The sequence below is a fragment of the Malaclemys terrapin genome, chromosome 5 (genome assembly GCF_027887155.1).
Source record: "Malaclemys terrapin pileata isolate rMalTer1 chromosome 5, rMalTer1.hap1, whole genome shotgun sequence".
NCBI lineage: Eukaryota > Metazoa > Chordata > Testudines > Emydidae > Malaclemys > Malaclemys terrapin.
This window is the reverse complement of record NC_071509.1, coordinates 2,998,225-3,025,255: the sequence shown is the minus strand read 5'-3', so window position 1 is coordinate 3,025,255 and position 27,031 is coordinate 2,998,225. Positions and strand designations below refer to the sequence as shown.

The window sequence follows — 27,031 nt, the reverse complement described above, 5'->3', positions numbered from 1 at the left end:
ACCCCGCCCCCACCCCGCCCAAACACAGCATTTTCATAATGCCGAAATGGTCCATTTTGACGTCTGCGGAATGGAATGGTTTGATTTTTGTTTTGAAACGACTTTTTGGAATGAAATTCTTTTTTTGCAATTTTTTAAGTATAAAAAAGGTCAAAATTGGAACAAAGTGTTACCATTTAAGCAGAACAAAACATTTTAACGAACCCAAAACAAATCTCGGGGGGGGGGAGGGGGCGTGATTTTGTTTCATGTGAAATTTTGTCATTTTTTCATTTGGGTCCATTTCGGAATGGAAAAAAAATGTGGAAATGCAACATTTCCCAGGGAATGGAAAATCCCATTTCTGCCAGCTCTAATAGACACACCGCGACAGCATCTACTCCCATCAAAGGGGATGAGAATCTTTCCACTAACTTTAATGGCTTTGGGTTGGACACATGGAGAAACAGAACCTTCCTCATACACGCAGAAGGTCTGAATCACAACTTTTCGGTTTTCAGTTGCCAGAAACGGCAACATTTTTTTTCACAAAAACCTGAAAAATCCCAATGAAAATGCTCACCATCTCCTCTCAGTTTTGGCCTGTTTCAACACAAATGCCATTTTCTGTCCAAAAAAATGTTTTGGACAGACATTTTTTGTCAGTTCTACGATTGTACTTTTCCCATCCACAGCAAACACTCGTGTCAGTGACCATGCAAGCTAGAACACTTAGTCCTTAACCCCACCACGGTTGTGCTCGTTCTGGTCTCTTTTTTGCCCCTAAGTATTCCACGGATACAAACCTACCCTACAAACCCATGATCACACAAACAGCCCGCTGAAGGCAATCATTCCCCTCAGCTCCTGTAAGGCCTTATCCTGCAGGCTGACCTAAGCAAGGCACCAGGGCCGGCTCCAACATTTCTGCTGCCCCAAGCCAAAAAAAAAAAAAAAAACGCGATCGCGATCGGCGGTGGCAATTGGAAAAAAAAAAAAAAGCGGCGATCGGCGGCGGCAGTTCAGCAGCAGGTCCTTCGCTCCTAGAGGGAGTGAGGGACCTGCCGCCCCCGAATTGCCGCAGGTGCCGCCCCTCTCCCTTGGCCGCCCCAAGTACCTACTTGTTAAGCTGGTGCTTGGAGCCGGCCCTGCAAGGCACTCAGCAACTTTCGGGATCAAACCTTATGACTGTGTGTCAGGCAGTTCATAGAATCATAGAATCATAGAATATCAGGGTTGGAAGGGACCTCAGGAGTTATCCAGTCCAACCCCCTGCTCAAAGCAGGACCAATCCCCAACTAAATCATCCCAGCCAGGGCTTTGTCAAGCCTGACCTTAAAAACCTCTAAGGAAGGAGATTCCACCACCTCCCTAGAGAACCCATTCCAGTGCTTCACCACCCTCCTAGTGAAATAGTTTTTCCTAATATCCAATCTAAACTGCCCCAACTGCAACTTGAGACCATTACTCCTTGTTCTGTCACCTGCTACCACTGAGAACGTCTAGATCCATCCCCTTTGGAACCACCTTTCAGGTAGTTGAAGGCTGCTATCAAATCCCCCCTCATTCTTCTTTTCTGCAGACTAAACAATCCCAGTTCCCTCAGCTTCTCCTCATATGTCATGTGCCCCAGCCCCCTGATCATTTTTGTTGCCCTCCGCTGGACTCTTTCCAATTTTTCCACATCCTTCTTGTAGCGTGGGGCCCAAAACTGGACACAGTATTCCAGATGAGGCCTCACCAATGCCGAATAGAGGGGAATGATCACATCCCTCGATCTGCTGGCAATGCCCCTACTTATACAGCCCAAAATGCCGTTAGCCTTCTTGGCAACAAGAGCACACTGTTGACTCATATCCAGCTTCTCGTCCACTGTGACCCCTAGGTCCTTTTCTGCAGAACTGCTACCTAGCCATTCGGTCCCTAGTCTGTAGCAGTGCATGGGATTCTTCTGTCCTAAGTGCAGGACTCTGCACTTGTCCTTGTTGAACCTCATCAGGTTTCTTTTGCCCCAATCCTCTAATTTGTCTAGGTCCCTCTGTATCCTGTCCCTACCCTCCGGCGTATCTACCACTCCTCCCAGTTTAATGGCACTTGCTATCAGAGATGTGTAAGTTCTCCAAGTGCCATTAGACAGAGAGATAAAGAGTCTCCGTATATACACTTCCCAGGCACAGATCATCTTATCTTAGCATGCACATGAAAAAGGTGAAGTTTAGCATCATGATGAAGCATTGCACTTGCTATCAGAGATGTGTATCGATGAAATCAGGCATAAAACTAACATTCTGGGATACACCCCTTCAGTACATCACCTGCCAGCTACATAAGTACACTGCCCTCTCCGGATATTAGCTGCCCAGAGCCATATGGTAGATCAGAGGCTTTCTAAAATCCTTAGAGAAAGCCTTTGTTTGCAGAAATAACACCTCGTACAGGGTTGCAATGGAAAGAACAAGGCAGGGAAGACTGGAGGCTGGTATTGTCAAAGGGGCAGAGTTAAGGTTGTTTGGGGATCATAGCTGAGACTTTCCCTACTTTCAAAAGTCTGAGTTTCTTGTAAGTTTAACCTTAGCTATGAATTTTATAGCCTGTCAATGGGCATGTTTGGTAACAATAGCATCCTTACAATGAGTCTTACTTTCCCGTTACTAGTATGGACTTTTAACTTTACCGTCAAGGTTTTCTCTGGGAATGGCTTTAGAACCCACAGGTGCATGATGGGTACCTGTCAGATTCTCAGCAGTATTTCTTCTCCTCCCAAAATGGTTCAGTTCCTTTTGGGAACCTCAAACTCTTAGGATGAGCTTCCCCGGAAAGTTAACACTGATTAACCATGTCATGTCCTCTTCTTGAGGCTAGTCCACACAGCGTATGATAGCCTACTACTACTAAATAGGTAATGGAGTTGCTCCGTTAGCTCGAGTGGCAGAAGCCTGTACTCTTGATGCGACTGTCCTGGATTCAAACTGTGGTGATAAAGGTGGTGGGGGTGTGGTACCCAATAAAGGGAAATTGATTGAGACAGCTGCATATATGCCTCACCCTCGCTGGTGACCACGCTCAGTGTGCATCACCCCACACTCCCAAGGACCTCGTCACCAGAGTCGGTCCGTGGCGGGAAGCAGGCAAGCGAGGGCTGCTGATTAATTGGTTGATTTACAGTCCTCTCTATTGGGGAAATACCATAGGAAGGAGTCAGTGCATGATCCCCGTCTCAGCATCTAGCCCGAGCAGCCAGCCTCGACACTGCCGACCGGCAGTGGGGCAAGAATTTTTTTGTACACCAACACAGCCAGGCCATGGAGCAAACCGGCGGTAGCCCTAACACCCCAGGACTAGGAGCTGCCAGAGAGCTGTGCTGCAGGGTGCAGAGGTCCCCTGGGAGCTTGCCCCCCATGCAAAGTGGACAGAAATAGCTGCCAGACCCCTTGCTTCTTACCTGTGTCTCTGATAGGTTGAGCTGCCTCGCTAGCTCCGTCCTCTCCCTGCCGACGACATACTGACACCGCTGAAATTCCAGCTCCAGCCTGTACAGCTGCTCGGCTGTGAAAGAGGTTCGGGTCCTCTTGGGCCGGTCCAGATCCAGCCCTTTGGGGAGAACAATCTCCCGGATGGTCCCTTTGGCATCTGTAAGTCAGCACAAGGAGAGCAGCGTGAAGAGAAGGCTCCCGTTCTCAGAGGTCGTGGGTGGGCTCAGCGAGGGCGCAGCAAGAGAGCTGTTTGATTCTCTGCCCAGTTCCCACTGGCTGTGCATAGCAAGAGTTCCAGAGCATCCTGCCCAGAGACTCAGCCCTGAAAAACCCAGTCCCCAAAACCCCAAAGGGCAGAGCTAAGGAGATGGGTCTGGTCCCTTCTGACCTTAAAGTCTAGGAGTCTATGAGCTATTCAAAAAACACCAATTATTTTTGTGGGGGGACTTGAAAAAAATAAATGCTTTTAAATCCAGCCCAGTTGCCTTTCTGGAAGATGCTTCAGCCAAACACGTTACTGGGCTTAATGCAAAGATAAGTGGGTGAAATTCTCTGGCCTTTTCTACAGGAAGCTAATCTAGCGATCCCTTCTGGCTTTATAATCTACAAATCTGGGGGGGGGGTGTCAGAATTTCCCATTAAGTTTATTTGATTTTTGGATGAAAAACTTAAGCTGGAAGCAGAAAAATGTTCATCTTTTTAAAAGTGTTCTTGGTCAAAAAATGTGTGATTTTTGAAACCAGAAATTTGTGTATGAAACAAAGAAAATATTTCAAACAAGCTGTTTTTCTTTTTAAGACCAAAAGCATTTCGTTCTCTCCACTTCTCACAGGAAAACTGCAACATTTTGTCTGAAACAAAAATTTTCCACACAAATATTCATTTTTGTCCAAAAGCCATTTTGCATTGAAAACATGTTCTACCAAAAAAATGCCCACCGGTCCTAGTTGTGGGGTTTGTTCTCCGAGCTTCCTGTCTGCGGCCTGGCTCTCCAAGATGTTGTGCACCTGTGAGGATGTACCTGCAGTGCCACTGAAGGCAATAGGAGGGGAAAGCAGCCAGCACCTGGCTGGATTGGGCCTGAGGTGAGTTTAGGTCACAGGAGAGACCTAACCCAGGTCAGGAGTGAGCAATGGCCGTTACCCGTGTCTGTATCACGGACTCCACCACTGCAGTTGGCACCTTCTCCTGGGTTTAGTTTCAGACACCGTGTCATGACATAGAATGACATGACATAGGGAATAAGACATAGTCTTATATAGTACACATTTATTAGAGAACAGCTATAAACTATAGATTCCGACACGCCGGCTTCTACCCAGCTCGGTTTCCAACTTTGCTTCCCTTGTTTAGCAGGACCACACCATGTCTGGAATTCTATATCACAGGCTCTCAACCTGCGGGATGGTGAACAGATGTCAGGGATTTGTAACCACCCTGCCCTTCCCATGTGGTACTAAATGGGAGTTAGGTAGATTACAGCACTCTGGGCACGGAGGAGTGGGAGATGAGCAACAAGGTAAAATAGATCTCACTTAAAAACCTGGAAAAACAACGAGGAGTCCAGTGGCATCTTAAAGGCTAACAGATTTATTTGGGCATAAGCTTTCATGGGTAAAAAAACACTTCTTCTGATGCAACTGAAGAAGCGGGTTTTTTACCTACGAAAGCTTATGCCCAAATAAATCTGTTAGTCTTTAAGGTGCCATCGGATTCCTCGTTGTTTTTGTGGATACAGACTAACATGGCTGCCCCTGATACTTAAAAACCTGGGTGATCTTGAAACCTTCCATGTGCAGAGTCTGTGGAAGTTCTCAGCATGACAGGTTTGTGAGGCCAGGGCCAATGTTAGCGAAAATCGTCCTTACAAAAAAACCCACAAAAGGTGAAATTCCCTGGTGTGTATCACGTACAACGCACGTAATGGCTTATGTGGGACATAAGTGATGCATATCCCTTACACTGGTCCTCTGTACAGGGGGAAATTTCCCCCCAAAAGGTATCTGCGATCAGCTCCAAAATTGTGATACAACAGTAAAGCCCTCAGCAGCTAGGGGTAAATGTCCTAGTCAATTTCCCTTTTCCATGGATTGATGGGGAAAGCACAAAGCTCCAGTCTCATTGGATTATATGTTCATTATTTACAGGGTGCCAAAAAAAGTACATGGCGCTGGAAAGACTTATAAGGAGTGGAGAGTGGAAAATACCCAAATTTCCTGAAAATATTCTCTCAGATCATAAAGGGCACTGGGCCCATGTTCACTCCTTCCGTGTTTGCTTTCTGCACATATTCGACTGAATGCATTTCCTGGTAAGAGAATGGTCAATGCTAAGCAAACACCAACAAAAATCAATAGATGGGAAAATTTAAACTCGAGATCATGAATGTTCATGCTAGAAACCTGGCTCTAAAAGTACACTCATCCAACCGGAAGCAGGAACAATACAACGTGACTTGGAATCCAGATATCTTGGAGGCCCCCAAATACCAGAGAGAGAAACAGAAAGAGGGGACTTGCCTCTAAGATCAAGCTAAGAATTTGCTTTCTGAAGCACCTAGCGCATGGGGGTGGGGAGAGGGGAACTGTAAATTAAAGAGAGAGAGAGAGATCTGTGGATGGGGGTGAGAGATCTAGAGATCTATGTGACTGATCAAATCTAAGCAACTCAAGCTCCAATTTTAAGCTCTGAATCATTGAGCGCTTACTGATAAGCTGCTCTCACGTGACCTGCAGCCGAGGAATTAGTCACAGAAATTACCTGGTGAACAAAAAAACAAACTGTAACATAAAAAAATTCCCAAGGTGCTAGGGGACAGCTGTGAAAGAGGCTCAGGTCCCCAAATATGGAACTCCTTAGGAAGATCTCTCCCAAGTCTCCTGTGGAGACACGGCCGCTGCCCCAGCACATTTGCCGTCTAGCACAAGCACACACAAACCAGGCCTGGTTTCTCCGCTGCTTGTGTCACACGGCTGGTGGAGTCTGGGCCTGGGCTTTGTGCCGTCGGCCTTTGGGAGATACCCATGGTGCAGGGGACTAAATCCTCTGACAGTGTCGGGATGTCAAAGTAGCTTCTCTACCATCTCCCTCCTTCCTGCTGACACAGAAGGGGTGGCCTGGGCCTTCTGCAGCTCCCTGGATGCAGGGCCGGCTCCAGGAACCAGCCCAGCAAGCAGGTGCTTGGGGCGGCCAACCGAGAGGGGCGGCAGGTCTGGGTCTTTGGCGGCGGGTCCCTCACTCCCTCTTGGAGCAAAGGACCAGCCACCGAATTGCCGCCGAAGACTGAAGCGGTGGCGGTAGAGCAGATCGTGATCGCGGCTTTTTTTTTTTTTTTCCTCTTCTTTTTGCTGCTTGGGTGGCAAAAACCCTGGAGCCGGCCCTGCCTGGATGCCATGTTGGCTCCTTTCTCGATGTAACTCGGAGCAGCCTGGGACACCGACAGGGCACAGAGCCGGACTCGGGCGAGGGGAGAGCAAAGGCCACCTTTGCAGCACTCCGTGACTGACCAACTGGGCCATACTGGGCAATAGATGCTCGGGCAAGCGGGAGCTGCGGGAGGAGCACGGCGGGGGCTTGGCAGGCAGAGCGTACATGGGGTAGGGAGCTGCATGCGGGTCTTTAAATATAACAGTAAAAAGCATCTCTGAATCTCCTGCAAATTTACTATTATTCATTCTGATGAGCCCGGAGCTCAGGCTCTGGTTTCATCCCCCTTTGCTCCCATCAGTTATGGGCTCTGGCCTTTGAACGCTCACTTGCTCGTTCTGGTTGGGCCAGGAGGGGAGGAGATGGCAGAGCCAGCAAGGGAGGGCAGAGGAAGGGGGCGGCCAGGGAGAGGAGTGTGATGAGGCCGGGCATGGAGCACTGGCCATGGGAATGTGGAAGGAAGCGAGCAGGGCAGGGCAGGCGGGCTTGGAAGTGGAGTGGGGCTGAGGCAAGCGCGGGTAGCCTAGGAATGGGGCTCTTGCGGCTGGTTATGGGGGGGCTGTGACGGGCGCAGTGAAGTGGCCATCGAGGGGGGCAGGGCTCTGTCAACGATTGTGGCAAATCTAAACTCTTCTCTCGGGGTGACTGAGGCTGTAACGAACTCCTTCCAGGGGAGCAGGTGCTACTGCCGCAGACCATGGACCCAATTGTCTTCGGTGGGTCGGGTGACCAGACGTGCAGCTCCGAGGGGCCTTTTCTTATATCCGCGACCATTACCGCCACTGCCACCCCGGGAAAAAATGTGTCCCGATATTTCACACTTGCTCTCTGGCCACCCTCGCCGTGGGTCCTTGACTGTCCTCTAATTTGCAAGAAACAAGCGGCCCAGGCGTTCAATACATGGCGGCGAGGCCTCGGTTTCTGCATTAAACCCTCATTTCCCCTGACAGTTGCCATTCCCACGCGGAGCCCGTCCTCGTGGCCAGTGTTACAAAGGGGCCCCTCAGTGCACAAAAAGCCACACTCCACTTACAGCGCTGCAAGCTGGGATGGTGATGCTGTCTCCAGCTATGTACCAGAGGGGGGAGGGGCACCGGCCAACTAACCAGGATGTAACTAAGAGAGGGGGTGGAGCATAGCTCCAGCCCATAATACTCTTCTGAGTAACCCAGTTAACCCCTGGGTGACCATTTTACTACAATAGGGTGGGAGGGGTTGAGACTGGCTGACGGGTTACAAACGGGCCGGGCCGGGCCTGTGCAGATAGGCTTTGAGGAGCCACCCGTCCACCTCTTCCTGGCCCCCAGCCCAGCTGGAGCAGAAGCTGCATCAGACCCTGCTGACCAGCTCCTGAACCGATCGCCCATGGGGAAAGAGGGTTTAGTGGTAACTCTAGCTGTCTCCAGAATCTTCTCCCGGCCCCACAGCCCTGGGCTGCTGAGATGGCTCTAACACAACGTTTCTCACCCTTTTTGATACCGGGGACCGGCTTGCTGCCTTCCTAAACTGTGTCAGGGAGATCTCAGGGACGGGTGCTGGTCATTGGGAAACACTGATCTAACACCTGGAACAGCGAGGAGGGGGAAAATACTGTTATGGGGGGAAATCAAATGGAGAAATTGGCAGATCCTTTCCAGCTGCACCTGCTAAAATTCCCTACACACCACACACTGTATGCCACACTATTTGTGTTTAGTAGATACAGTTGACAGCACACATACACAGATATAGGTAACACACACTCATTGTGTGTGTGTGTATATATATATATATATATATATCAGAGTGACAAGGTGGGGGAAATAATATCTTTTATTGGACCAACTTCTGTTGGTGAGAGAACTGAGGTCTTGAAGAAGAGCTCTGTGTAAGCTTGACAGCTTGGCTTTCTCACCAACAGGAGTTAGTCCAATAAATCAGTGGCTCTCAACCTTTCCAGACAACTGTACCCCATTCAGGAAGCTGATTTGTGTACCCCAAGTTTCACATCCTTTAAAAATGACTTACTTACAAAATCAGACATAAAAATAACAACGTGTCACAGCACACCATTACTGAAAACTTGCTGATTTCTCATTTTTACCATATAATTATAAAATAAATCAATTGGAATATATTGTACTTAAATTTCAGTCTATAGTAAATAGAACAGTATAAACAAGACATTGTATGAAATTGTAGTTTGTACTGACTTCACTAGTGCTTTTGATGTAGCCTGTTGTAAAACTAGGCAAATATCTAGTTGAGTTGATGTCCCCCCTGGAAGAGCTCTGGGTACCTGGGGCACACATACCCTGGTTGAAAACCACTGCAAAGATAATACATCACCCATCTTGTCTCCCTAATATCCTGGGACCAACACGGCTACAACAACATTGCACATATATTTATATGGTATATACACATATGTATAAGATATATAGATATATACCTATTTATATCATAGAATCTCAGGGTTGGAAGGGACCTCAGGAGGTCATATAGTCCAACCTGCTGCTTAAAGCAGGACCAATCCCCAGACAGATTTTTACCCCAGTTCCCTAAATGGCTCCTCACAACCCTGGGTTTAGCAGGCCAATGCTCAAACCACTGAGCTATCCCTCCCCCTATATAGCACATACTGTGTGTGTGTGTGTGTGTGTGTGTGTGTGTGTGTGTGTGTGTGTGTGTGTGTGTGTGTGTGTGTGTGTGTGTGTGTGTGTGTGTGTGTGTTTTCAGTGAGGGTTCCATCCCACACATTTCTAGCTCTTACAAGCAAGTAACTCAGGGTCGGAGTTTATATATTTGTGTGTGTGTGTATATATACAGTATGTATAAACACATGCACAAACGTACACACACTTTGTGTGTGTGTGTGTGTGTGTTACAATGTATGCATTATGAATAGGTAAGATATATACTGTATCTTAAACATAAATGTAGATTGCACCATGTCGATATATAACCCTTTACTGCAGTACAGACACCCGCAGAGGCAGACTTTGGGAAAATCAGTCACTCTTCCTCCCCCTTTCCTCACCTGTATAACTAATGTGCTGAGAGTTGATCCCTCTCCTAGGGACAGAACAATACGGGGTAGATCTACCACTACCGGTAGATCAGGATGTCAGGTCCCTGATGGGGATGTTGTAAACCTCCGAGATTCTCATGTCTAACCTGTCAAATATATTAACGGGGTGTTTGTTTGCTGATTCTTTCTAGTGGGGTTTCTTTCGGTTGGTTGCTTGTTTTGTGAAATGCCTCTTCCCCTGATACACCAAGCACTGCTCGGACTCTCCCGCAGGAGGAGGGGAGAGGTGAGGGTGTGTCTGGGGTGCAGGAGGCAGTGCGGGGGGGGAATGATCGCTGGTAAAGACCTCGGCGCCTCTTTAGGTACCCACAGTCGCCCCCCTCCCACGCGTGTCTATACACAAATACACCCAGGCACTGAGCTCAGCCTCCTCTCTCCCTGACCTCCCCCTGGCTCCAGCCCAGAAGTATCGAGTCTGCGGGTGCACGGTCCCGCTTCCCCAGCCCGCACCCCCAAAAGTAGCTGTTTCTTTAACGACCCGAAATAGCGCGCGGCTCCTTTAACTGCAGACAGGGCGCCCATTGTCCCGGCTGCTGGGTCTCACTCCCCATTCATGCCAGAACTGGGCATCTTCACAGCCCTTGCGCGAGGTGGGTGCGCACGGAACACCCGGGACAGCTGTGTCGGAGCGGGGGGCGAAGGCTTTCAAAGTGCCCCAGCCCCATTTCTACGTTTAAGCACATTTTCTTTAAAAACCACCAGGCACCTTCCAACTTCCCTGAGGGCGGATCGTGCTAATGAGTCCACACCACAACGGACAACCAACAAGAGGGTTTAAACCTGACCAGTTCCTCCCCCAGAGGCTAGGACCAGGCCTCCCTGGCTTGTTTCATGCCCTGTCAGATCGCAGCAACAGCTGACGACACTTCCCTTCTGGGCGATGGGGTAGCGGAGGGAAAACCCCGCCGCTTTGCGGGCCTCCCCGGCTGCACATTTAAGGTTGTAGATCCGAGACGCATTTCAAAAGGGCAATATTCAAATCGCGCGCAGCTTTCCTAAGCCAACGCGCAAACGGTTCTTCTGTTTCGTTGGCTCTCCGGGTGCTGTTTGTATAATCTGTGCCTTACCCACACCCTACGGACATAGGGCTAGACGTGGCCATAAATGCAGCCGCGTGTTGCTATGTCGATAACTATACAGATATTAATACGCACACACCAAAATACACCCGGTGTGTCTGCACGCTCAGCAGAACCCAGCCGTGTTCTAGGTACAGAAACACACACTATGCATTCATGCCAGTAACGACTCTTTTCCGGAAGCGTATTTCCTAGGTTGCATCTAATGTAACCCACCTTCCCCCGCGGTTTATCGCACATGTTCTTGTAAAGAGTGCCGCGTAAAAGCGATCTGGTCAAACCAAAGCAAAAACCCGCCTCTGTTAGCCTGATTTTTTTCTTCTTTTCTTTCTTTATTACTGGCTTGAGGTGCACTCAGAGAGAAAACAAAGAGACCTGTTTTCCAACACACATTTCTTCTGCCAAGCCCCAAGCCAAGCACCTTCCTAGACCGGGGGGAACCGTTTCTTTCTCGAAGCGCGGCTCCATTCGCGCTGCTCTCTGACCCTTCTGACATCAATCACACGCCGCTTTGGTGCAGTTTAGGAACCGCGGCAAAACGGATTCGCTCCGGCCGCTTTGTAGGGGCCGGCGGAGTGCTCCTAGCTGGGGGCTCTACATTCAGACCTGGACACGTTTGAGATCGATTCTTTCCCCGTTTTCCTTCGGTTTAGCAGCAAAACCAGCCCCTGCATGAACCGCTTCCGACGAACAACCTGGCGCTCCTAGTTCTTTACTTGCTGGGGTTTTTAATGAAAGCTGCGAGGACTGAACATTGCAATTTTTAAAAGAAGAAATGGAGAGACTCCTGTGGGGATTAAGAATTTTTTTAACGGGGAAAAAATACGATCTGACGTTTTCCTATCTGTGAGCAGCGATGCACCGTAGCTTGTTTGTAAGACAACTTGTCATCCCCTCAAGTGATCGCGGTGTGCTGTTGACAGCTTATCCCCCCGAAAAGTGGCTCTGTGGCTTGGGCGGTGGGGGGGAATCCGCTGTCGTTAAACAAACTGATCTCCGATCAATTACATTTTAAAATCCAAACGGGAAGGAAGCTCAAACACGTGGAACATTTTCTGCCCAGGACACTGTGGGAAATACCCAGAGCCAAGCTATGGACCATGCATATTTCATGGGGCTGCGGATCTTCGGAGCAGGGATCCGTCTCGGATTCCCCTTCGCCGTTCTATTTTCAAAGCAAAAATCCCGGTGATCCGAAAAATTCAGACAATGCGCCCTTGTCTTTGTTCAAACGGTCTCACGCCACGGGGTGTTAAACGGGATTTCCCCATTCCGCAACGCTCCTGAGATAACCACAGAAAACTTGTTCAAACAAGATTCTTTCCGATGAGTTGCCGTGTCTTTTGTCAAGGAAATTAATATTAATTTTAAATAATGGGTGGAATAAAGTCACAGGGTTTTGTTTTGTTTTGTTTTGTTTTGTTTTGGGGGTTTTTTTTGGTTTGTTTGTTTTTATTTTGGGTTTTTTTCGGGGGGAGGGGTTAGGTGCAGTAAAATAAATTCAAATCCTTCCAAAGGACAACATGTAAAAGCCACACGATTCAGTCCGCCCCCTTTACCCCCTTCAACCCCAAGTTACACGTCAAGTTATTCCTGGCCCGAGAAAAATCTCGACTCCACCACTAAATAAAAAAGGAGCGGTTCCAGGAGCAATGGCCCATCCCATGCTACTCATGCCACCACTGGGATAAATACAGAGCCTCTGAAAGCCAGTCCCTCGCCAATTGCCCAGGGCAGCTCCCAGGGAATGTATTTGTCTCTGCCCATGTATGTGCCCAGTGCTGGATTGTTACCGGACACGGTGCGTTTCTCATCAAATGTTTGGGGGATTTTAATTTTTTTTTACCTGGCCATATTGATTGTCTGATCAGCTGCTGCTCTGGCCTGGCGGTGGTTGGTCTCTTTTCCTTTTGGGGAGAAATACCGTGCGGGCAAAAAGAGGGAGAACGATATGGAAGGGCTGCGGGGAGTGGGGGGGTGCAATATATTAAATATTATTATGCAGCTATTTGCCTACTTTATGCTTCTGCCACCATTTTGTTCCCGCAGTGGGGAAGGCTGCAAAATGGTGGAGCCCTGCCCAGCCCGAACATCTTACAGAGGAAGGCCCAGGCTCGCCTCCGGAGTGGGGGGCAGGCACCCAGGGGTCCTCCGGGAGAGCAGGGTTTGGCTGCGGTGGCTTTCCCCTTGCTCTGGAAGAGGGAGGCCCCAGCCTGAGTCCCCTCTGGTGCAAAACGACCCTCGCAAGCTGCTTCCCCAGCCTAAACCCCACGCGTGGCGGGACCCGGCCTGCCAGGCACGCGGCCCAGTGGGTCCCGGCCACCTTGGCGAGCCGAGGGCCCCTGGTTGTGGCTTAGCGCTGGGGTGTCAATCAAGGCCAGGGAGGGAGATCGAGACACTTGCTGACCTCATGCTGACCCCAGCTTCTCCCCGGCGGGTTCGAACACCAGCTTCCGAGCCCGGCCCGGCCCGCCCCCCGCGTACCGCCCGGGGCTGCGGGGCCGCGTTCCCCGCCCCTCGCCCTGCCCCGCCGCCGCGGAACCCAGCTCGGCTCGCTCCGCGTCCGGCTTATCCCGCTGCTAGGAGCGCCCAGGCCGACGGCCCCTTCCCCTGCCCTGCAGCTGCCGGGGGGCCGGTCCCTATTCCAAGGAGGGTAAGGGGTACAGGGCCCCGCTCGCCCTACCGCCATTCGCCCCCTTGGACTCTGCTGCCCCCGTCACCCAGGGACCCCTTCCCAATCACTCCCGAGTCCCCCCCGCGCAGGAGGAAGGGGGGGGGATAACTAACCACCCTCCCGGCCTTCCCTAACAATCTGGAAGGGCTGCCTAGATGTTCACGTGTTAAACCTGAAACCCCCTTCCCCGAGGTGTTACTGATCCCCGGTTTGGGCACGGGGAAACTGAGGCACGGGATGGCAGGCACCTCATGGTTACATAATGACAGCAAAGGGACCCGGGCTAGAACCTAGGAGCCCGGACCCCTAACCCAACTCCCTCTCCGTGCAGAGCTAGAGAGAGAACCCGGGAGTCCCGCGTGGGCCGCCTACAGCCAGGCACCAAAGCAGTGACAGCGTAAAGGGCTTTAGGAAGTGGGGCAGCAGCCTTCCCCCAAAGACAGCGAATATCTCTGCCCCCGCCCCACTAGCGAATAGTTGGGGGGAAACAGGGAAGGGCAGGACCGGGGTTCCGCCCCCTCTTGCTCACCGCCTCCAGCCGCTTACATAGAAAGATTCCGAGTCACTATGTTCCCCGGCTAAGTTACACAACTGTTGCTAGAGAATGTGTGTGTATATATAGCCCAGAGTGCCGTGTGTGCCTGTCATGCCCGTACACACCAACAGAAACAGAATTCTCCAACTCTAGGGCAGATCTAGATCTGGGTCACATATGGACACACACACCTCATCTGTGTGTACACACGCGTCAGTTTCTGTGTATACACTCACTAAATCAACCCATGGCAACATGTGGCTAAATATACGTAGTGGCTTTGCATACACGCACTACACACACATTTCGATGTATATTTTGCTCCTGTGTGCATAACACTGGTTGCGTACACGTTTGGCAAATATAGGTTGATAAATACGTTTAGTTTTGTATGAATGCACCGCGTACACATATAGCAATGTGGGGGGGGGAGGGTATATTTTGTTTCTGTGTCTACATGCACTATATGGCCATTTAGCAAGCTGTATTTTGCGTCCGGGTATATATACATTTCGCACCCATTTAGAAATATAGAACGACCTATAGCTTGTTTTAGTGTATCTATAAATTACAGACACAGTTGGCAACACGTGTTTATCTCGTTTCTTTGTATCCATGCACGACACACACATTTAGCAATATATGGCGATATATATTTCGTTTCTGTGGATACATGCGCTCCATACACATCCAGAAACAACTGGTTTCGGTGTGTACGCGCACTACACACACGTTTGGCTTGTCAGAATCCGAACTGAATGTTGTGATCATTATCACCGATAATATCGAGGTTTATTTTCAAGCATTTTTTTATTTGTGTCCTTTTAAATGCTCACAGTTGCGGGGGAAATTATGGGAGCGGTCAGACAGTAATTATTTAATGACCAGGAATGTTGAGATTCAGAGAGTGAAAGATTTATAACCATTAAAACACAAATTGTCAGGGTCACCGGCCAACATGCAAAGTAAATATGTTTAACTGAAAATCGAATAAGTTCTCAAGCGGCAGTTGTCTCACTTTGCCTAGCTGTAATGTATTAGTATTATTGTTGATGGAATTATTTTTCCTTTGGTTTGAATGTCTGCGGTGAAACTTGGACTTTTACTGACATTTGCTGACAAAAATTCATCCTTCCAAGCCTAATATATGGTGATCTATCTATCTATCTATCTATCTATCTATCTATCTATCTATCTATCTATCCCCATACACCCCCTATCTATCTATCTATCTATCTATCTATCTATCTATCTATCTATCTATCTATCTATCCCCATCCACCCCATCTATCTATCTATCTATCTATCTATCTATCTATCCCCATACACCCCCAATCTATCTATCTATCTATCTATCTATCTATCTATCTATCTATCCCCATCCACCCCATCTATCTATCTATCTATCTATCTATCTATCTATCTATCCCCATACACCCCCTATCTATCTATCTATCTATCTATCTATCTATCTATCTATCTATCTATCTATCCCCATACACCCCCTATCTATCTATCTATCTATCTATCTATCTATCTATCTATCTATCTATCTATCTATCCCCATACACCCCCTATCTATCTATCTATCTATCTATCTATCTATCTATCTATCTATCTATCTATCTATCCCCATACACCCCCTATCTATCTATCTATCTATCTATCTATCTATCTATCTATCTATCTATCTATCTATCTACACAGAGAGAGAGGGAGTTTCTCTGTATAAATACACATACAGCAATATATGGTGACAGATCTATATATTCATACCCACATCTCTTCATATACACACACGTATTTTTATACTTTACTGCCTATATTACACACACGCACAAACACTATATATCCACAAACATACACGCCCACATTTACAAACAGATCCATGTGCATCTGCTATATATATATATCACCAATAGCCACACACGTACATGACTCGCAGACATTTGTACGTCTGTGTGTTTATCCGTGTGTAGATAGATAGGTTAGAAGTGTTACAGTCTGGGCACATGCTGTTTTTGCACAGATACACGGTAAATATAGAGGTACAGATAATCCCAAACTGAGGTTCAGCCGGAGATACGTATAAATAAAGTCCCACACGCCCCAATCTAAAGCTGCAAACCCCCCAACTTTTCGGCATGTCGGTAGCCGTTTGGGCACCATTCTTAGCCATTCTTTTTATCTGAATAATTTCACGCAAATGACCTGATCTAAAAGGAAAATGTGTTACAAGCGGATCTGGCCGAACTGGGCAGTGTCTCCGCAGAACAGATGCTATTGTCAAATGGGGTCTTTGCTTTGATGTCACCCCCACAAGGTACAATCCAAAGCCGAGAGAGGAATTAGAAACGTCTGAGGCCTTTTCTAACATGACTCGCAATCGTTTTGGGTACGGACAAATATCTGAATCTCTCTTCTACTTTCCCAGTCTGCTCTGGCTGAAGGGGAAAATGTGGCCGCTTCACCCGGATCTATCTATCTACGTATCTATCTAACTCATCAACAAACAAACACAACAAATAGGTTAGCGTGATTTCCTTTTTTAAAATAGATTCCTCTATAAAAGTCCGTATATTTCCGAAGGGAATTTTAAAATGCAAGACGATGCCGTTCTTGGAACCCGTTTAGTTACAAAACCAAAAATAAAAAAAATCTTGGAGGGGAAATAAACAAATCCCAGAGGAAGGGAGCTGGGTTGGAATATTTCTGAATGTATAACGGGAAAGAAGAGGACGGCTGTTTCGAATTTCTTGTCTGCCCAGAATTTTTCTTTCCTCCACTGCAATGCTCCTGTTAGCCCTGCTGCCATATTCATTTGAAAAACAGGCAAACCAAAAAATCGAGGCTTTCAAAAATAACTCTGGTTGCAGCGGGGGGTTTCCCTCCCTAACCGGCCACGCTGTTTTCGAGCCCTTCCGCGATTGTTATTTTGAATAAACCGTCACACACAGAGAGACGGAATAAAACATCTGTGGTGGCTCCACGCTCAGCTTTTACACCGCTCGCCCTCCTCTCCCACCCAGAAAGCGCCGGGGTCTCAGGGCAGGGCCCTGGCTTGCGGGTTTCTCCGCTCGAAGCCCTCAGTGGCGAGAGGCGCCGATGGAACACAGGGCTGAAAGGATCGCGGGGATGGAGTTGTGTCTTTAGTTAGTTATTTATTTCCGCGGAGCAAGTGCTAGTAAAAAAAAAAACCCTCTTTAACTCGATGATGCTTCCATGACGCTTTTTTCCTGCGCCAAAGGTTTAAAACCCAAAGCCGCCCCGTGGGATCCCCCCCCTCCCCCGGGTGTGTTTATTTCGGGGAGAGGGGTCCCCTGCCCCCCACCAGCGCTGAATGCATCACAGAGACCGACCGTTTAAACGAGAAGAAGATAAAAACGAGGGGCGGGGGGGGGGGCAGAAAGGCTCGGGGTGTCTGTGTCCCCCCCATCCCTTTTCCGCACCCCCCCCCAGCACAGCCCTCTCCCGAACACACGCACCCAGTCTCCCAAATCTCTCAGTGAAGCCCTACGGGAGCTGGAGGGAGGAAGGGGGATGCCGGGCGGCGCAGGGGAAGGGGCAGCTGACAAGCAGGGACCCCCCGACCCCAGTCACCACCACCCCTTTTGCGTTGGTCCTTCGTGGGCAGGGGAGGCGATTGGAAAGGGACCGGGAGGGGCGCAGCCTCGCTCGCTCGGGCCCAGTTCGCCTGACCTGTACCAAAGCCACACGCCGCTTTCCCCTTCCGGGCCGCCTTCGGCCTTGGGGGGCGCTGGGATGGGGAGGGAGCGGACAGGCCCCGGGGCAGGGAACGAGCCGGGTTGGGGGTTATTAGGGGGGTATTATTGTTGAGGGGGGGGAGATGGGGATCGGAGCTGTTCCGGGGGGAAGGGAGCGGGGCTCGAGGCGCTTTATATGGGGCGGAGGTGGACCTGGATTTACTGGGGAGGGCAGGGGGGGGATTGGAGGCTGGGGTGGGATGAGGGGTACCGGGGATGGGTGTAGAGGGTGTAGGATGGAGTGTAGGGGATGGGGAAGTGCAGGGGTGGGATGGGGTGCAGGGAGTGGGGTATACGGGATGGGATACAGGGAATGGGGAGTGCAGGGGTGTGATGAGGTGCAGGGGATGGGAATGGAAGTGGTATAGGAGTTGGAAATACAGGGGGCGAGATGGGGTTGCAGGGAATGGGGTACAGGGGATGGGATGGGGTTGCAGGGAATGGGATACAGGGGATGGGATGGGGGTGCAGGGGATGGGGTGCAGGGGATGGGATGGGGTTGCAGGGAATGGGATACAGGGGATGGGATGGGGGTGCAGGGGATGGGGTGGCGTGCAGGGGTTGGGATGGGGTTGCAGGGAATGGGGTACAGGGGATGAGGTGGGGTGCAGGGGATGGGGTGCAGGGGATGCGCCCTAAGGATCGGCTGGGGGCCGGGGCCGCGCTCCCCCCTTACCTCGCACCAGGATCCGGCGGCAGTAATCCGCTTCTCCTCCCCCGGACGGGCTGTCGCTCTCCGGGACGCACTCCTGGGACGAGCCGGGGCTGGCAGCCGAGGTCCCCGGGACGTCCTTGAGTCCGAGTCCGCCGCCGCCTCCCCGCAGCGCGGTCTCCAGCTCCCCCCGGGCGCCGCTCTTCCCCCGGGCTCGCTCCGGCGCGCCCGGCTCCCCCAGCAGCAGGGAGCTTCTGCCGGCCTGGGCCCCGCCATCGCTCATGCCTGTGGCCGCCGCGGAGGGATCAAACATCAAGAGACAGAGAGCGAGGCGCGGGGGGCAGCTGTCTTCCTGCCCCCCAGACCAGTCGGGGATCAGCGCCCTGGCGCCGGCCGGCGGCAGCCCCGGGGTGCAGCTAAGGAGCCCTCACCCAGGGCGAGCACCATGGTCGGGAAGACCCAGCGAGGTCCCCCCCCTTCCCGGTTCCCTCCTGGCTCTCTCTCGCCCTACTCACGGAGCCTTTCCCCCAGGGCTGCGGGGCAGGCTCGGTCCATTTAAACAGCCCCTTCCCCGGCCCCCCTTCTGCTCCCACCCTCCAGGGGAAAAAAAAACCCAAACCAAATTTCAATGGAGGAGTCAAGAAATGCCGGTGCCCGCCGGGTCCCTGGGGCAGAGGCGGGTGGGGGAGAAAAGAGTTAAAAACTTTGACAGTCCTGGTCCCTTCTCACGTACCCCCTCCTTCCCCCCCAGCACCCCTCTTCCTGGCAAACTTCAATAGCAGAGCCTGCCTCCTGCGCGGACCTCTCCTTCCGTGTCTCCTTCTCCCGTGTCTCTCTCTGATGAGCAAAAACCCGAGGAGCGAGCCAGTGTCTGGCCAAGCTCTGCCTTCACAGCTCTGCCAGCCAGGCGGCTCCGCCGTTCGCAGCTGATTCGCGTGCCCAGAGATCGATCCTGCCTTGGGAATGGAGGGGGGATTGGGAAAGGGGAGGGAGTGAGGGAAGGGGGGGTTAATTAAAACAGTCCGGGCTATTTTTCAGACGCCCCCTCCTTTTCTCCATCTCTCATCCCCCGGCCGATGCAGACAAGAAGAACCGATCATCAGCGTTAATCGAAGGAACAGGGAAGTCCTCTGCTCGCCGCAGCCTGACGGGGCCGGCCCGCTGTCCCCGGGGCAGCAGGAGAGTGAGCCGGGCAAGGGATGGGAGTAAAGAAGCAGTTTGAAATTGACTGCTTGCCACACACGTAATTTCCTGCCGCAGCCTCCCTGGCTATTGATTGGCAAACAAAGAGTCGCTGGGCTTTGCCCCCCTCGGCAGGCGAACCCCCTTCGGCTCCTTTCCGAGGGAGCTGGGCAGGGCCTGGCTATAAAAGGGCGCCCGGGGTATTTTCAAGGTGTAATTTTGGGAGGAAGAGCAACAAAAGGCCACGGGCTGGTCAGTTACTTAACCGGGTCCTTCCCGGGCCGCTGGCCCTGGTTGCAGACAGGCGCTCAGTCCGGGGGGAGGCGGACAGAGCCTTGGCGAGCCTGGGGTCCCAGATTCCCGAGCGATCAGCTTTTCCAACCGCTGAGCGGCAAACAAACTAACACATACACTGGTGTGGGCGGATGCTTGGTGTGGGCTGCGTTGGAAAACAGACCCAGCGCTTTAGTTTTATAAGCACTTTGTTTAAAAAAAGGTATGTGATCGGGGTATTCTTTTTTGTTGGTTTGTTGGATTGGATTTTGCAGATAGACTATTATAGAATTGCCCTTCTCTCCCTCCCCCCCCCCCGGACAGAGTACCCTCTCCCCCCATCGCTGATCCAAGCGGGCAATAGATTGCCCCTCTCGTAAGGGGAGTATTTTGGGTAAATGTTTGTGATTGTTGTGATTGAGCCCGCCTCGTGCGGACACGCCAGAGTGATTCCTGGAGTTGTCAATTCCCCTCCTCAGATCTGGTCCCCGAGTGCTACAGAAAAGCCCGGCTCTGGGTAGGGCCACGTTCTCCTCTCCTTAGAATTCATTTCTCCATTTTGGGGGGCTCCAGATGCCTTTATTATTGAACGGAGATGTGGGGGCGATTAGCCTCCGGAGTCCGGGAGTTAGAAAAACACAGGGGAGGTTTTTTTATTTGCAATCACAGATGTTCATTTGCCGAGACACAATGGCTTTCTGCCACTGCTCCTGTTGGAAGTTCGACCCTCAGTCTATCCCTGGGTCACCCCTGTTTATACACCAGCGAGTTCTTCACAATGCTGGGGGCGGAATGGCCGAAAGGGACCGTATATCGCCGCCCATCTGAGATTTTAGTTCATCAAGGCGCTAAGAGTTTCCCAGCCTGCCTTCATTTTCTGTATAGTCCCACCGACTTCTCAGAAATATTCCAGCAACTCGTATAAACGACCAAGTGAAATTGCCCACCAGACCTTGAATAGTTCTGATCGGGTGCCTGATTGATTCTTGTCACCCGGCGATCATTCTGAAACTTTGCTATAACGTACTTTTGATGGTTCCAAAATGTTCATCAATTCAATCAACTTGGGTTGCACAGCGCGCTCGTCCTAAAGTTTATATAGACCACAGAAAAAAGAACGTCGAAATGATCTCAGACAATGCCCAGGTTTTATTCGAAACAAAATCCAATACCCAAGATGCATCTTCTATTATAAATTCTACACCATCCAGCACATTTCTGCAGCTTGACGCAAAACAGATCAGTTCCCAAATACTGACCATACAACTTCCCCTAAACTGCCTATTTCCCCCCTTTGAGGTCAGGTTAGATTGGTGCAACTCTGGAATAATCTCGTTGATTTACACCGCTATAACTGATCGCAGAATCGGTTTTATTACTGGGTTTCTTTCAATTGTTTGTTACAGCCATTTCAGAGTCTTAGTAAAAGTAAAGGCGTGGACATTGTACATGATTTTGATTGAGTTATTTTGTAAAGAGCTGTGTTTATTGGCATTTTAAGATCATGCAAAATACACTGGAAATTCAGAAGCAATTTTTTCTTTTAACTCACCCTCCTTGTTTTTTTTTTCTTCCATTTTCTTTCTTTACATAATCAAGTACACTTTAAATAAAAGACGCCGAACTGCGCAATTTAATTTGGGAAAGCCTCAACATCGAAGTGATTTCGGTTACAATTCCTCAGGATAAAAGAAACAACCCTGCTTTTAATCCAATTGGCAACTGCCTGACAGCTCTTCTCTCGCCATCCCCAAGCTAGGAAACTTTGGGAGGTTTACAATGAAATTAACACCGCCTGTCTTTGAAACTTTACAGACGGCGTCTTTTGCTTAACTGGTGTCAGAACTTGCCACGCAAAAGAATAACCTGGTTGATTTGGCTGTTTTGTGTGTGAGAGGGCGGTGTGTATGATGGGGTGGACATGGATTTGACTGGAATACAGATAGAGATAGAATTTAAATCCGAGCTGTATCATTTCCCGCGTTAAATCCCGGGATAGATTTCTTGTGGGAATCACCCGGATAAATAAGATCCTCTGATCTTAAATAGATAGATAGATAGATAGATAGATAGATAGATAGATAGATAGATAGATCCCTATACGGATTCTGTGCGTGGGAAGATGAGGCCTTAACATGTGAGAACTAGGGAGTGCGGTCAGTTTTCCACTTTGGGTAAACTACTTCAGGATCGGGCCCCGGATGGTGCACATTTATTGAAAAAACAAGCGGTGTTCCCCGACTCCCCCCCGCCTCAGAAAAGAACCATCTACCGACACTGGAAGACCGGGCTGGGAGCGTGGAGCTGGTCGAACTAGTTCCGCTCCCGGCTCCTACCCGAGTCCCTTCGGAGAGCGTCCCTCCTGTATCCGTGCTGCGGTTCGTCTACACAGCCCGCCCGCCCCAGGGACTGGCCGCAGAATAAAGTGAAAGGGGTGGGGGGGGCTGGTTTCTTTCAGGTCAGAACAGAACGACAGCAACAAATAATTGGTAACAAACTCTCCCCCCCCCTTCTGTATATGAGTCTCTGTCCACAGATAGTATCAGAGGGTTAGCCGTGTTAGTCTGAATCTGTAAAAAGCAACAGTCTTGCATCTGAAGAAGTGAGGTTCTGACCCACGAAAGCTTATGCTCCCAGTACTTCTGTTAGTCTCAAAGGTGCCACAGGACCCTCTGTTGCTTTGTCCACAGATAGTCGCTCGACTGGGAACCAGTCAGGTTTCTGATGGAGCAGTGGTTCCCAAACGGGGGTTCGAGAAATGTTACAGGGGGAGTCTCTGGGAAAAAAATTCCCTAATGGCGGACAGAGCTGTTCCTAGGGGCTCCTGGCAGCTCGGCCTGGAGCCCCTGGACTTCCACGAGCTAAGCAGATCAACTCAAGCATCTCTGCCACTCTGAGGAGATTTAAACTTCAAGACTCCTTATAAGAAAGGGAGGTGGATATTTTTTGCTGTTTTTAAAATGAAATAGGAGCTAGTCTTGTTGTTAAAATTATTATGAAGAACAAGTTTAAGCTTTGTTGTAACGCGTTGTTTGCCTGGACTGCTCAAGACCTGAATGCTTGTGTAGGAGGAACTCTTTGAGTTGGCTTCTTAAATACCTTCCTGCTGGTTCACATCTCATACTCCTTGTTGAAACATGGGAGCCTTGTCTTCTAACAGGCTTATTCAAAGTGATACAAGCTACGAAAGTGAGAGCTTGGAAGAGTGGTGCCGTTTTCATAATGTAATCAAAATACTGGAATTATAAATAATAATTAATAATGAATAGTGTGTAATAAGCATATCATAAAAACAAATATAATATTTCCAAGAGCAGGGCTTTTATCATTTATACTCAGGTAAAGGAGAAAATCCCTGGAAATATTCATTTTTAGGAGAGGGTTCGGGAAACTTGACATTTTAGTGAAATGTATTTAATGATCTGACAAATTCCTTACACCCCCACCCCACCCCATTTCTGATCATTTTCATCTCATAATGTGCCAAGGCCAGGAGTGAATTTGTAATCGATCAAAGTCTTGAACCCTGGTGAGATGTACAAACCCAGAGATCATGCCTAAACTATCCATCGTTTATTTATTTTAAAAAGCAAGGTGAAAATAGATTAAATTAAACTTTTTTGGGGGGTGGTAATGATTTAAAAATAACAGGAAGCAAGAAATGTCTGAGGGTAACTTGGAATTAATCTTGTCAACATCCGCGATGCTGCGGCGAAGATACATAAACATGTTGCATCTCCTTTGCAGACACGAGTTCTTGCAGCTCAGAACAGGCACCCGCAGAAATCAAAGGAGCAGAGAATGATCTTTTACACACAAAAAGAAGAACAGGAGTACTTGTGGCACCTTAGAGACTAACAAATTTATTAGAGCATAAGCTTTCGTGGACTACAGCCCACTTCTTCGGATGCAAGCTTATGCTCTAATAAATTTGTTAGTCTCTAAGGTGCCACAAGTACTCCTGTTCTTCTTTTTGCGGATACAGACTAACACGGCTGTTACTCTGAAACTTTTACACACACACACACACACACACACACACACACACACACACACGACTGGGCTAGTCCTGGGATGATTCTCACTGATCTGAGAAAGTGGCTTTAGAGCGTGTGTTCCTTAACGGGACAGGTAAGTGGGGAAATCAAACTCAGTTTCCAGTGACGCTCACCTCTATTCCCTACGCCCCTGAGTTTGGGCCTGGCGATTGCCCGGCGAGCTGGCCTTGGTTCTGCCATTCATCGAGCCTGGCTTCCACAATCTCTGTTATTTCTACGGACCTAAACGGGTTAGGAGCTAGAACGTGGTGCATCTTAAAGGGGGAGAAATGCCGATTTTATTCTGATTTTTAAGTCTGGGAACTTTGAAGAAGGTCTCGAGAAATCCCATGAGAACATTGAAAAGGTCCCTGGGTCGAGCTGCGGTGAAGGTCCGGAGGAGGAAGGGACCGCCAGCCCAGGGCGGTGCAAAGAGAAATGAGACCCGGAGAAGTTTAAAATGAAGAGGTGCATCCCGGAACTCGGTCTGCTTGACGGAGTTTATGAACTCCCAGGTGCGGAGCAGGCACGCGGGTGTGTCAACAAAATAAAACTGCGACTGAAGATTAGACCCTGAAATCAGCTCGGAGGGGGGAGAAAGGCGATGTACCTGAAAGGCCGCCTGCGATTTCTAGGCGTGACCAGTTTCCCATCTGCTCTTTGCAACTTTCTGAAGGTGTCTCCGCCACCAGAGGTTTCTCGTGGCTCGACCTACAAGCCGATTCGTTTCTATGCCTGTCATTTAAAAATGCTGCATGATGGTGGGGAATAAAGATCAGAATCTGGAGAGACTGAAATAAAAATATTTTAAATATTTCATTACATTAATTAAAATAAATTCTTGGATCAATCCAATATCAGGAGATTTGGTGGAAGCGGGGAGGGAATTGAGTTGAAATGGGGGGGGGGGGGGGGGTTTCGAAATTATACCTCGCCGGCCCTCCCACCAAATCCTGGAAACTTCTGACCCCACTGGGGGGTGGGGGGGATGTGCCCCTTAAACAGAGACCGTTCCGTCAGGGTCCGAGCGAGACATTGATTGCTCAGCGAAAGGAAGGCCTGGGTGTGCAATCTATTAATTCATTATCATTATTACTCAGATACAAATGCAGGGCCCGATCCCTGCCCTCTTTACTCAGGCAAAAGTCCAATTGAGTGAGGAAGGAAGGATTGTCCCCCCCCTAAAAAACGCCTACACCCCACCTTTCTGATCAACCCTAAACTGTCAACAATGTCACCAGTGTGATACTTAATGCACCTAAACTTTTCACTTCTCTGGCGAGTGTGTGTGTGTTGGGGGGGTTGTGTGTGTTGGGGGAGGGTTGTGTGTGTGTGTTGCGGGGTTGTGTGTGTATTGGGGGAGGCTTGTGGGTGTTGGGGAAGGGTTGTGTGTGTGTGTGTGTGTGTGTGTGTTGGGGACAGGTTGTGTGTGTGTTGGGGAGGGTTGTTTGTGTGTTGGGAGAGGTTGTGTGTGTTGGGTGTGTGTGTGTGTTGGGGCAGGTTGTGTGTGTGTTGGGGGTTGTGTGTGTGTTGGGGAGGGTTGTGTGTGTTGGGAGAGGTTGTGTGTGTGTGTTGGGGGAGGGTTGTGTGTGTGTGTGTTTGTGTGTAGAGGAGGATATAAACTGCAAATAAACTAACAGGAAACCGCACCCAGCCTGGGGGGACGGGAGTGTCTCTGGACCGAGCTGCGGATTCCCCCAACGCCACCTGTAGATCGCGATCAGCGGCGAGAAGGAAACGCGGCCGGACTGAAGCCGGGAGCTCCGCGGAGAATCCAGCCCCGCCCCGCCGGTGCCCAGGAAAGGGGGTGTGGGGGTGTGTATAAAGCCAGAGGGCTGGGGAAGAACAAGTGGTAAACAAGCCAAAGGGAAGTCCCCCTCCCCGCTCCCCCCGGGTGACTTTTGGTTTATCTTCTATATGAAATGCAGAACATCCCCCCCCCCCCCGCTGCGGGATTAATGGGGGAAGCGGGGCGGGGTGTCCACCCCCGAGGGATCTGGAGGTGAAGTGTGCGCAGGGATGTGAAAAGGGCAGGGGCCGGTCATTCCCAAGGGGGGGACTCAGGAGGGCTGGGGGGGGTGTCTGGGCTAGGGCAGCCTTCCTGGAAACCAGGCGCGCTCCCCGAAGGAAGATGCGTCCAGGGGCTTTTCCGGATTGATTCTTCCACCTCCGCGACTGGACCCCACCGACCTGAGCCCGGAATCTCCAGCGCGAGACATTCCCGGCCCACGAGCACGACCCCCGCCACAATGTACAGATTTATCCCCCCCCCCTTATCCCCCGGGGCGGAGCAATGTAGATCAAACCAGGCGCCAGACCAGGCGTGGCTGGGGGGGGGGGGAGGGGGCGGGAATGAATCAAACTCACTTTGCTCAGGTTATAAAACGCTGTGGAAATCCCTGGACATGTATTGGGTGTAAACTTTTTTTTTAAATCGGTGCATTTCCCCCTAGATTGCCCCATCGCTGATCCGAGCGCTTTACTTCTGCAATAGCCCCGGGATTTCTGCCCCAGGACTGGGGGGACACTCAGCGACGGGTGGGTGAGGATCTCCTCCTCCTTCAGCTTGTGGCGGGCGGTGGGTTTCATTTGTTCCTACAGCTCTACAAGAAGAGGCGTGGGCCGGGGGAGCGGAAATCGCCCGGGCATGAGCCCGTGACACGCACTCACCAGGGCCTCCCCTCCCCTGCAAACCGAGGAGACAATCCTCGCTGAAGGACAGAAACCCCCCCCCCCCATCCCTCGGGGGCTCCGCGCCGTTCATCTCCTGACCTCCGGGCCATTGGGCACCGTCCCCGCAGAGCCCAGGGCCAGTTCCCCGGGGCCCGATCCACAAGCCCATAGGATGGGGACCCATTGGGCCTTTTTTGGTAGTGCGGTCAGTGGA

At 50.2% G+C, this 27,031-nt stretch overlaps 1 protein-coding gene across 1 annotated transcript in view; it reads right to left on the bottom strand.

Moving 5' to 3' along the window:
• Window positions 1-19,453, bottom strand: part of VAX2 (ventral anterior homeobox 2) — a 52,319-nt gene extending 32,866 nt beyond the window's left edge. The window contains exons 1-2 of the mRNA XM_054030941.1: window positions 18,677-19,453; window positions 3,422-3,609 (exon numbers count right to left, since the gene is read on the bottom strand). Coding sequence (XP_053886916.1) covers window positions 3,422-3,609; window positions 18,677-18,965 — 477 coding nt within the window. The 5' untranslated portion in view covers window positions 18,966-19,453. The remainder of the gene's footprint in view (window positions 1-3,421; window positions 3,610-18,676) is intronic.
• Window positions 19,454-27,031: the final 7,578 nt, after the last annotated feature.